The sequence below is a fragment of the Lissotriton vulgaris genome, chromosome 4_1 (assembly GCF_964263255.1).
Source record: "Lissotriton vulgaris chromosome 4_1, aLisVul1.2, whole genome shotgun sequence".
Classification (NCBI taxonomy): Eukaryota; Metazoa; Chordata; class Amphibia; order Caudata; family Salamandridae; genus Lissotriton; species Lissotriton vulgaris.
The window spans coordinates 727951591-727964126 of record NC_141691.1 but is presented as its reverse complement, the minus strand read 5'-3'; the positions used below and the strand labels follow the sequence as shown (position 1 = coordinate 727964126).

Sequence of the window (12536 nt, the reverse complement as noted above, 5' to 3'; positions counted from 1 at the left end):
TCTGGTGCCATATACAGGTATGAAAGACAGAAGATGGCACACACTGACTTGGCTTTCTAGGACGGGTGTCGAGCAGTGCTTAATTTGTGAAAGAAGGAGTGGTGGTGCCTGAAGCTCTGCTCAAAAGCTGGTGGTCTATGCAATTAAACATTGGTGCACTGAATACAATGGCCAGTAGTCTTTAATCCATCAGCAGACACTCCCTGCCCCTTTTTCTCACTCATACAGGTTCTTGCTTTCTCCCTTTTTGACTGCTTTGCCGCCTTTCTCTTCCTTCACCTTTACGAACTGTGTGTTTTTCTCTCTCTTACACTCGACAAATATCTGAGGGGAAAAAATAAGTGAGGGTCCCCAAAAATAAGTGCCAGTGGCCCCCACCACCAATCACCGGCTCAAATTAAGCACTGGTGTTTAGGCCCTTTGTGGTAGGAAAACAATTCTATAAAAACAGATAGACATAGAAACATGTTATTAGACATGCATCCATTACCACAAGCAATGACTGCATTATCACTGGTCAGCTTTAACATGTTTATGCCTCGCAAAACGTGCAATATTGTATCACCTTTCAATGAAAAGAAGGCTGGATGAAAGAAAGAAATTGGCAATGGTAGACCCTGTCAGCCATGCAGCTTCCAAGCATTTCTGTTAGCTATCTCTGCATTCTGCATGCACTAACTCATGTCTTAATTACCCCCCCCCCTATTTTCCTCTCTCAAATGTCCCAGAAAGTTTGTTTATTTGGTATGCGTCCGAACTAACTGATCATTAAGGACAAAACTGATTAATTGATTGTTGTAAATTTAATTACTATAAGTACATAGTTGGCAAAGAATAATTTACTTTTCCTCCTGCAGCCTAATTTCTCTCATCACATAAAGACTTATGCTAGTACTGTTCATGGCAGCTGTACATATCATCAGGAAGTGACGTAGGTGCAGGCAGGGAAATGACCTCATTAGAAGAATGTCACAACAGTAAGATTGTGGAGCATGATGGGGTCATTTGCATTTCAGTCTCAGCTTGACATGCTGCAGATCCCATCACAGTCCTACTGCGCTCTCAGAAGAAAATGTCTATTGTGAAGTCTCGCAATATCCATATTGACCAATCTACCACTCAAGAGAAACTTACAGCTTTAGCCCGCTGGAGAAGAAGATGAAGGAGTCCGGTGAAACCCAAAGGTGGATTCAGGATGAGAGGTACATACAAGCAGAGGGGACAGAGTCTATGCCACTCAGGAGTGTCCAGGAGGCACGGAAGACAAATGCCCACCGATGCAGCAGATGCTGACGGTGCCCTTGAAGTTGCAGCTGTGCGGACCAGGCGATGCTATAGAAGACCAGGAGTCATTCACAAGCTGTCCCACGTTGAATGCCAAGGGCCAAGGTGTCAGTGTCCGGCAGGGGCACCATCAATCCTTGGCAGTGGCAAACAACGTAGTCAATGAAAAAGGTGCAGTGTATGGACCAGCAAGTTCCAAGTGACTCACCACGAGCAAGTAAGTGGGAGCAGACCCCGAGCAAGCAGAGCAGCCCACTGAAGCCCAAGAAAACCCTCAAGAAGACCCACAGGCCTAATCGCAAGAGGACTTCGAGCAGCTCACCAAGGAAGTAGGCCCACTGTGCAGAGAGAGCAGTAAGGACGAAGATCTTGGCTTCATGAGTTGCTTGAGGTTAGAGCTTCATGGGGCCTGAAGATCTCTGGAGGAGAGAGTCAACAAGTAATGGCAACGGCAAGTCAACGCAGAGCACAGGCGTTCTGTTTCAGCGGTTCCGAGGAGGGATGCTGGCCTCAAACTTGGTGTGAAAGTAGTGCAGGTCTCGAGGGAGTGCAGAACCACCACTGGTGTTGCTGAGCCTTTTAGGGTCTGTGGGAGCCCAGGATCAGCAGACCAGTCAGCTGCGCTATGGTGCCTGCAGATGCAGGGGAGTGACTCCTTCACTGCAAGGGAGATTCCTTCAGGTGTCTTGGATGTCCACAGGCCTGGTGAAGAACCGGTATGGAGCACGGGCAATGGCGTTGCAGAAGACCAACAAAACGACAAGACCAGGAGCAGCAGTAATCTTACCAGTTGCAGTCTTGGTTCCCAAAGCGAGATCCAGAGTGTCCAGACGGTCGAAGTTGAAGTGGTATGTGGATCTGAATCTTGTCCCACAACAAATCTAGGGACCCACCCACAGGTAAGCCATTAAGTACACTTAGGAAAGGGTTGGGATGATTCAGGGATCCCTCCCAGAAGAGGGTCCGGACAGTGTCCTTTATCCAGTTTCGCACCAGAGTAGGAGCCAGCGTCTCTCTGAACTGGTTTGAACTGGAGTATGCAAGGAGGGCACCCAATGTGCCCTTCAAGCAGTCTCAGTGGTGCTGGTAATTGCCCCCACCAGGTCCCAATACACTAAACCCTGTCTGGGAGGTGGTCACACCACCCTGTGACAGAATACCTATTGTTCTGCCTCCCCTGCTCGAGCTTGGCTCAGCAGCAGGAGGGCAGAAACGTGTCTCTGGTCGGCAGCAGCCCTAGCTTGCTGTCCGGTTCTGGAAGACTGGTACCTTGAGCACTGAGGGCCTCCCGGCGGAGCTTTACAGTGCATGGAATCATACACACATGTTTGATACCAAACATGACAGGGTTCGTTACAGCCAGTTTAGAGATGGTCATCGCGATATGATGAATGGCCACTCTATATGTTGTAATGGCTGATGCACTTACAACACGGGAGAAAACGTGACTGGGTCCTGATTAGTAGGATCTTAGTCAGACCAGTCAGGAAAACATAGTGACAAAGCAAAAAGTGGAGGTGATCATGAAAGCAGATCCTACTTTCCTACATGAGGTAAGTAAAAAGAAAATGCTTTTAAATGTATGTGTGTTGTGTATGTGCTTGCATTTTTGAGTGTGTTTATCTAACAGGGAGTGTGTGTATGTGTGACTGTGTATGCATGTGTAGCCAGAGTGTGTATGTATGTGCGAATGTGTATGTATGTATAAGCATATGTATTTGTGAGTGAAAGTGAAGGTGATGGGGTAAGTAAAGTCACTACCGCTACCTCTGGCATTTTGGTGAATTGACGCCATACTTACAAGGTGTCTTGAACCACAATAAAACTACCCAAAAAATCTTGGTGGGCCCCCTGAAAATCTCTGTGAAAAGTACAACTGTTTTGTAAACAAACAGTTTCTTTCAGTACAAACTATTTGCTAGACGTTTTTTGTTGCATTCGCCTGAATGTATTTGTCTTTTTTCCCATGTCTAGGGCGTGATGTCAATGTGCTCTTCTTCCGTGTAAATGGATTTATAAAGAAATTAAATGTGTTTTCCGCAATTTACACTTTCTGCTCGCTGGATTACCCAATGTATTCTTTCTGTGGAGCAAAAAAAGGAGGTAAAGTGTACATTTTTTATCCATCTGGAGTACGAAAAGTAACACTGTTTAACATTATCAACGTCCAATGAAACATGTATGGTAATATGTCTCATATGTATGATTGAAGAATTTAAACCTTTTCTGGAAAAGCAAGCAGCATTTAATCTTGGTAACAATTTCTAAATACATTCAGTTATGCTGATTTCAACCAAGGTCTTCTTAGAGACAATTTCACAGATGAAGCAACACCCCAAAACGTGTCACTCGCAATCCATTTGGTTTTTGTCCAAGGGCCTGATTTAGGGTTTGACACACAGGGTACTCCATTGAAAGGAAAGAGTGTATCCTGTCCGCCAAACCCTAGCTCTGCGCATCTCATTTAGAGATGCATGGACCATAGTTGTGCCCATATTGCAGCCCCCGTTGGCTCGGTTGACGGAAAACTTCCTCTGATGGCCCAATGGAGTAGGGGCATTGTAGGGAGGACACCACACCACTCACTCACACCACACATAATGTCTTTTTTTCTGTCCATTACTGCCAGCGAAAACCTGGCAGAGAGGGCCAGAAAAACATAATGACCCCCACACCATGGGAGAAAGCTACTGAAAATTCGAGTGCATTGGGCCTCCATTTTATATTCGCAAATGCGCACCATTTTCCTCAGCTCAAAAATTGCGGTGAATTTGAGAGTTTCTCGAAGAGCAAGTTTGTGGGATAGGGACAGTGAGAGTGGTTAAAGAAAGCCACAGGCTAGTCATAGAGGTAGAAAAAACACATACATTACAGGATACTGAATAAATACAAATTTGCAAATTTGAAATGAAGAGTTCCTAGAAATTTGTGAATTCAAAAAAAGGATTAACTTATCAGGCCTGCAGTTGGGTGTATTACCTCTTGTGGTGCATGCATGACGGGGCGCAGCTCTTGACTGCAAGCCAGCCCTTGTGTCCGACCTCTTGCATGCAAAACCTTGGCGGACAAGTAAAAAGTTTGCGCACCCTTAGTTTTGACTCAGTTGACTGTCATGACTGTAAATAATTCTTGCAATTTAGTGAGTATGTATATAGTACACAACCAATCCTACTATCAGTAGTTTCATTTTACTATTGATTTCAAATTGACTGGTTTTCCCAATGATTTTCAACGGAGACGTTTTCCATAGTTTTACGCCTCCTATATGATTTTCTTCAACTTTTTGCAAAATGTTTATGATTAAAATGTTATTCTGTCGTTTTCTCAAGTGTCCCAAGTATATTTCTTTAGGTTACTATTGTTTGGTTTGTTTACTCATGCAGACCACATGCAGTTTCCTCAGAGGACTGCTTTGCTTCCTAGGAAAATCTACTGAAAGAAAGTCAAGGTTATTCTCACTGAAACCTTTTTACCAGTAGCGGCCCGTGGTGTGAGTGCTGCCGGGCGCTGACGTGGGGAGGGGGAGGGGCAGGGTGGGGGGTAGTAAACTATGGATAACAACCTTTAATCAGTCGCGATCCATAGTTTACTACCCCCACCCTGTCCCTCCCCCTCCCCACGTCAGCGCCCGGCAGCACTCCCACCACGGGTCGCTACTGCTTTATACATCTGTGGATCCTGAGCATAATATGGGAGCTAAGTTAAAACCCTTATGTGTAGTATCTCTCCCCCAACCTGTCAGGCTGATTACCTCGAATATTGCTCCCTACAGAACGCTCACTAGCCTGCCCTTTATGTTCCCTTCTCAACCCCTTATCAAACCCTCCTGCACATACAATACCATCAGAGTACAAAGGTTATCCAATTGGCAAGGTATAGTTCACAACATTTAGTCACCACCCAAGGCAATCAGTTTCATGCAACATCACCCTTCTTATGTACAAATGCAATATACTAGAGCTCTTTCATCTGGCTTTTGGGCCTACCACAATATGCACTCATACATGTGCAGATGCATGTGGTATCAATTACTCAAAGCATCCAAGAAACTGTTGCTATGCCCCTGGAACTACACATACGTACTAAGACGCGATGAATAAGCATTTACCCTGTCACTTGCAGTGCACAATTTTGGTGGGAAATCCGGGGTTGCAACTTCTATATTTTAGCTCAGCTTATGATCCATTTGATTTGATCCAGTGAAGCGTACTTATAAATAGTTTTTGGGGTCTACTTATGACACACTCATTTAATCCTCCAACCTTACTGGGTCCTCTACGATTAGATGATCAAATCAATTTCATTTACCACAGAGGCCATGATCCTCTGATGAATCTTTCAACACCAATAGGAGGGGTGGAAATTAAGCCATCCAAGGAGGACCATTAATTGACAGTCAACTGACCGGTTAGAAATCAAATTTAGATACACCACTCTTAAAAGCATACTGTATATATAGGGCCAGATGTAGGTAGGCATTTACCGGTCGGTAACGGCCGAATTCGGCCGTTACCGACCGGTAAATGCAATTTGAGATGTAGGGCCCTGTATTTTACAGAATCGGTAAATTTACCGATCGGTAAATTTACCGATTCTGTAAAATACCGAATCGGTATTTTTACCGATTCGGTAAAATTGATATGTAGGTGGGACTCTTTTGAGTCCCACAACCCTTACCGAATCGGTATTTTACCATCAAATATATTTGATGGTAAAATACCGATTCCGGTGTGCATGCACATGTGTGCATGCACACCTGTGCCATATGACAGGCAGACCTGCCCTTAGGGCAGGTATGCCTGCCACATGGCCCCCGAACCTTTTGTGGGGGTGCTAGAGGGTGTCAAAGTGACACCCCCTGCACCCTTGTCAAAATCGGTATTTACCGATTCGGTAAATACCGACCGGTAATGCCCCATTCATTCCTATGGGCTTCAAAGCCCATAGGAATGAATGGAGCATTACCGGTCGGTATTTACCGAATCGGTAAATACAGATAATTACCGATTCGGTAAATGGAACATCTGGATGTTCCTACATACCCCCCCTTCTTATTTACCGATTCTTAATTACCGAATCGGTAAAATTCGGTAATTAAGGATCGGTAAATAAGTTCTACCTACATCTGGCCCATAAAGACTATCAACATAAAGTTCAGTTTACATGTCACCAACTGTAGCATAGAATAGGCAGTCCAAAGTTAATAAAAATTAAATAGGATCCAAATCTATCTTAGTCCATAATGCAATGTAGCATGTTCCAATAACATCTAAAAAAGAAAAGTCTGTAAAGCGACAGAAGTTGAGGGTAAAAAAGGTCTGCATTTGCATAAAAGGCCCCTCCTTTTGGGTTTCTTCTTTTATAGGTTCTTTGGTAAATTTCTAGTGGTGTAGCATCACACCACCATCGAAAGACCATCACATGGCTATGGTCACATCATCTCACCTAAAATGATTGAAACATCAAACTGGTTTCCAATTATGAGAAACAAAACCTCGCAAATCCAATTAGGCCTAACGTTGCTAAAAAGAAATACATAGCTGTAGTTTATGGTCAGAGTTAAAATTCAATTCCAACGGGAACATTTCACTGTGAAAATTCGAAGAATAATGAAAACATGTCAAGGAGCAGTAGTGTACAGAACAAATAAGTTACATTACACCTGTAAAGAACGGTCTATTGTATTGAATCAAGGTAAAGGTCAATACCAGTGAAATACATCTTGAAAGAAGATAGAAAGGCCTTTAAGTTAGCATTGTATGGTTAAATGAAATACGCTTTAACTCTATCTAATTGTAATGAATTTAAATTCATTCTCACAAAAATGTATAAGCTTGTATGAATATTATCATATGAAATGTCTAATGTTGAAATATTCTACTTACACAAGTTTTTTTCTCGTAAATGCACGTTTTTCAAAATATAAAATTCTAAACTTGCTTAAATAGTTTCATATTCTATATCATCTCTAATATCAGTGTGTATAATATCAAGTTTATATTTCTTTTCGAACACATTTTAGCATCAATTTTCTAAATGATGCATAATACCAACAGGCACCATTTTACTAAGCCACTCCGTTTTAACTGCAAACTTTCATTAATAAGCATGTTTCATTAGTACAACTACATTTATATGTATTAACATTATTCAACATGTTTTCTTCATATAATTTTTCAATGCACACTTTTACGATGCTTCTACTTGACTAGTCTCTGTTTCATGCATTCCTTTTCTATTGAGTGTAATGTAACATTTCAACCTTTTAGTTTCTCTATGTATAAATGTGTCGTGTATTTTTGATTTTCAAAATCTCACTGAATCAAGCTTATAAAGGTCCCATACTAATGTCGCAGATTGGGAAATACATTTTTGGGTGATCCCTAAGAGTGGAAATCATTTAGCTTTAGACTTACCAGTGGAATCTGAAACACATGGCTTGGAGGAGACTGAAGCTGTCTTTCTAATTCTCGATGAATTGATTGAGAGTAGGATCCTAGTTCATTCTCATTAACAGTGTATTAGCTCAACCTGAATATACACTTTCTAGTAAAGTCTCACTAGTGGATGTCAGCTTCCAGATGCACTTCACAACTGTTCATCTATTTTTTCTTGTGCTTATCATAGCTGTTTCTACACTAATCAACTGCGTTGTTGTTGTTCTCTAGAGCTATGTGTATTCATTTTGCTTAGATAGGATTGAGCTAGACTTATACTTATACTATACAGGGCTGTTACTTGGAAATTTAGAACTGTGGCAAAGTAACCCCCAGCTTCACCCTCCCACCATCATTCTAGTCCCAGAATGATGGAGGATGCTGATAGCACTACTGTGCAGCCGTGCACAGCCTTCACTATGTACTTGGGGACAGATCTACAAGGAAGTGCCGCAGCGTGGCACCGCAAGCCCTTTGGCTGCGCCACGCTGCAGCACTTCCGAAGCACAGGGATGCAATATATTTACAAGAATATGTTGCATCGCTGCGCTTCCCCCTGCGCTGGTGCACAAACTGCAGCCATGCACTGGCGCAGGCACCCTTGCAGCATGGTGCAAAAGATGCCTGCGTCGTTAAAAAGCAATCACTACAGGCATTTTCCTCTTTCAGTGTGTGCTGTAGAATGCATGAGAGGAAAAAAACCTGGAGAAATTAAAACATTTCTCCTCGTTGCGCCTCGCTACTCCACCTCTAGGGTGGCGTAGCATTCAAACGCATCTCAAGATTTACGGTTTCTCGTAAATCTGGAGATGTGTCTTGTTCCATGGATGTTGCGTGGGAACACCCACAGCAACACCCATGGAACGCTCCTTCAACACAAAGTGCTGCCTGTGAAGGGGCCATATTTACAAGGAGAGGAAAAGTCACGCAGGGTGGCTTTTCCTGTCCTTGTAAATATGGAGGAGCCCCTGCGCCAACAGTACGTCACGAAAATTGACTTACTGGTGGAGCAGAGGGATTTTAAATCTGCCCCTTACTTTACTGCCCAGGCATACCAGGCACCTTAACAACCTTAGGGAGGTAGGGGAAGCCTAAATTACCTCAATTAGTCTCATATGGTGCTACCATTTTTAATGTTTCGCTGGAGCAGGTGGGATCACATAAAACATTCTGCCATATAATGCACATTAACACTTTAAGCTTCTATCAGCAGTTCCATCTCATTGTCACTAGTTCATCTCATCAGATACTAAGTCAATGCGATCCATGTTGTGATCCATGTTGCTATTATGCTGCCCTTTTTGGCTCCAATGCCATCTAAATCCTGCTCCTTAATGCCACCAGTGAAGGAAAACCTGATTATCCAGGAAAAGCTCTATCAGATGCACCCAAATGACACTCAAATTAAGCACTGCCTAAATCTCAATTATCTTCAGATGGCTATGTGATGCTGGAATTTAGAAAAGGCAATCACAGAGAGCATCCCACAAGTAATGAGGAATTTCATTTCCTTAGGGTCAAATTGTGTTGTACCAGCACACAACTGACGCTCTGCCTCCCACCTCAGTGTTCTTCCCTATTTATCATTCTCAGCTCACTGCCTAAGATTGTGACATCACTGGGCTGATGCATTCAGCTGCTTGCCCATGTACACCGCCTAGAAAGCGGTGCTCCGTCACAATATAACTCAACAGAGGCTGATAGTTGTCACTCACTCTCTTTGCATGCATTCCAAATCGCTCCATTGTGCATCCTAAACCTTCCACCTAACCTGACTGCCTTCCTACAATAACACCATTGGACTCTAAATACCCAGCAATTGAGCCTAACAGGGAATCTTGCGAGCAGGGTTGCTCCCTATTTAATTCTACACTGTTAAGTCCCTCTTTCAGGGTGTCAAATTCCTGATTCACTGGTAATGGAATTGTAACTGACACGGAAAACCACCCCTTTTGGCTAAATGTGTACACACAAAAAAGCCCAGCAATAGGAAAATACCTGTGGAAATTGGTACAAAGCACAGGTTTCAGATGTTAATCTTCATTTATAAGTGCAATGCTAGTAATGCCACAGTAATCGGCTATGCTGGAAGTACCAGTACCATGGTATTGTACTTTGGAGATAAAGGAATGCCAGCACTGGAGTACTGCATCTGTGAGAATTGGGCCAAAAGTAAGGTATTTTGCTAATGCAGTGTCTTGTATTTGTGTACCCAAATATCAGGGACGCAGAAAAACCTTGTATATTGGGTCCAATACAGTTTACAGTGAAATACTGATTGCCACTAGTTACCCATTTTTGTGAAAACCCACCTAATCTTTCTTAAGCTTAACAAATTGTTTACTATGGTTTAAAATAAAGCATTAACAGCCAGATTCATCAACGTAAAATCGGCTCGCAAAGGGCCAGATTCTGAGAATCTGGCCCTTTGCGAGCGCAATTTTTGCATTTGGGATTCATCATCCCAAATGCAAAAATCGCTATTATAGAAATTGCAATTTTGCAAGGAATTGAATTTAAGGAATCTCTATTTGAGATTCCTTAAATGCAATTCATGTAACATTTAAAAATTGCGAATTCGCAATTTTGGGCCGCTATTTACCGCGAAGTCAAACCTCGTGGTAAATAGCGGAAACTTAGAAAAATGCACCTAAGTGCATTTTTCTAAGTTCTATGTTACATACACACATGTCCTTGGGACATGTGTGTGCGGAACACCAAGGTCCAATTTCATTTCAGGGGTGCAACAGGGTGTCCTTTGGACACCCCTGCACCCTTGAAATCGCAAACTCAAAAATCGAATCGCTAATAGCAATTCGCACATTGATATGTCTTCCCATTCATTCCTATGGGCCTAAAATAAATGGGGAGTTATTCCTTATTTGCGATTAGCAATTAAGGAAGCAAAATAAATTGCGATTTGTACATGAATCCCGTTTTGCGAGTCTGTAATAGCAATTCCTTAATAATCGCTATTACAGACTCGCAATCGGGACTTTGATGAATCTAGGGGCATGTGGCTTAACTATACAATTCTTTAACCCCGGGAGGCAACTACATAATTAAATACATGCTGTTCATCATAACGTTCAAAATTCATATGACAGTACTTCTGGTACTTGACAGGCCAGACCTTTAAGCCTTTCACTGAAACATAATTTGGACTACAGATTCTAATGTGAATTTCCACAAAAATGGGATAGACAACCATCTTCCTACAACATCAAATTAAGGTATATTACTGAATCTACATGAAGATTCTGCTTGATCTGCAACTGAGAAATAATAATCATTATTTTATTGATAATCTATTAAAGCCACACCTTTTATTCTTCATATTACGGTGGAAATGTAAGTTATATAAATATATAACTTATGTAATGTCACAAGGTTTTTATTTTTATACAGCTCGCCCTTTACCATATCACTCTCATCATAAATACTCACAATGATGTTTCTAACGTTGACGTAATTGTTTTCATTACATGGGTTCAAATTTAAATATACACCATTACTGCACCATTATTGCATTTACATTATCTACCACTACCATATTATGTTAAAAAAGTTGTCTATACATGTACAGGTATCCTACACATTCAATCAATCCCTAAGCAAATCCGTCATCTGAGGGACAATTTATATCTTTTATTTTTAACCTGATCTTCAAATGTGTTCTAAAATCTTAATTCTAATCTGCTTTAAACTGTTGCCATTCTAAATAACACTTACACTTTGTGCACACAGGTTTGGATACTAGGGGCCAGATGTATCTAGGCTCTGTTTTGCGATTTCCTAAGTGCGAATCTTTGCGATTCGCAATTAGTAAATCGCAAAACGGAATGCATGAAAGTGTGTTTAACACTTTCTGCGATACCTAGGGGATCGCAAATGACCAACCTCATGAATAGTAATGAGGTAGGTCGCAATTTGCGACCCCCTAGGAATCACAAAAATCACAGGGATGGTGGCCTGCTCGGTTCAGCAGACCACCATGTCTGTGATTGCTTTTAAATAAAGCAATTTTTTCAAGTGCAGCCCGTTTTCCTTTAAGGAGAACGGCGTGCGTTTAAAAAAAAAAAAGATTTTACTGACATTCACAAAGTAGAAGGTTGGTAATCCCTTCCCATTTGTGAATGGGTTACCACCTACTTGAAGTACAGCCTTCACGGTCGCAGAACATGCATACATACCAATGCAATTCGATATTAGGAAGGGACGCCCTAAACACGCCCCTTCCTAATAGCGAATCGCAATCCCATTTTGTGATTCGGTAACATGTTACCGAATCGCAAAATATGCTTTCCTACATCTGCAAAGCATTTTCGGGCACATGCATCATTCATACATTTTGCATTTCTTAATTTGCGAAAATTACCGAATCGCAAATTAAGAATTGCAAAATGCTATGCATCATTTTTTTCGGTATTTATTTGTGATTCGGTAAAAATCGCAATTTTTACCGAATCGCAAATAAATACCGAATTCCTAACTGCTTTTTCGCAAATACCATTGATTCCTATGGGCCGAAAGGCCCATAGGAGTCAATGGGAAGGCATTTACGAATTCGCAATTTGTTGATGCATTCCAAGGGTGCAGGGGGGGTCCAAAGCACCCCCCCCCCTGCACCCCTGAAATGTATTTGAAAGTGCATGTTTCAAACACACATGTCCTAAGGACATGTGTGTCTGTAACATGACAGTGTAAAAAATGCATTTTTTTGCATTTTGAAAGATTTTCGCAAATTAACACGAGGGTCAACCTCGTGTTAATTTGCACTTCCAATTTCAAAATTCGATTTTTTTTTTAAATTGA

At 41.9% G+C, this 12536-nt stretch overlaps 1 protein-coding gene across 1 annotated transcript in view; it reads left to right on the top strand.

The window, feature by feature from the left end:
* Positions 1-12536, top strand: part of LY86 (lymphocyte antigen 86) — a 152838-nt gene that overhangs the window by 53241 nt on the left and 87061 nt on the right. Inside the window, exon 3 of the mRNA XM_086966851.1 lies at positions 3259-3387. Within this exon, the coding sequence (XP_086822977.1) occupies positions 3259-3387 (129 nt within the window). The remainder of the gene's footprint in view (positions 1-3258; positions 3388-12536) is intronic.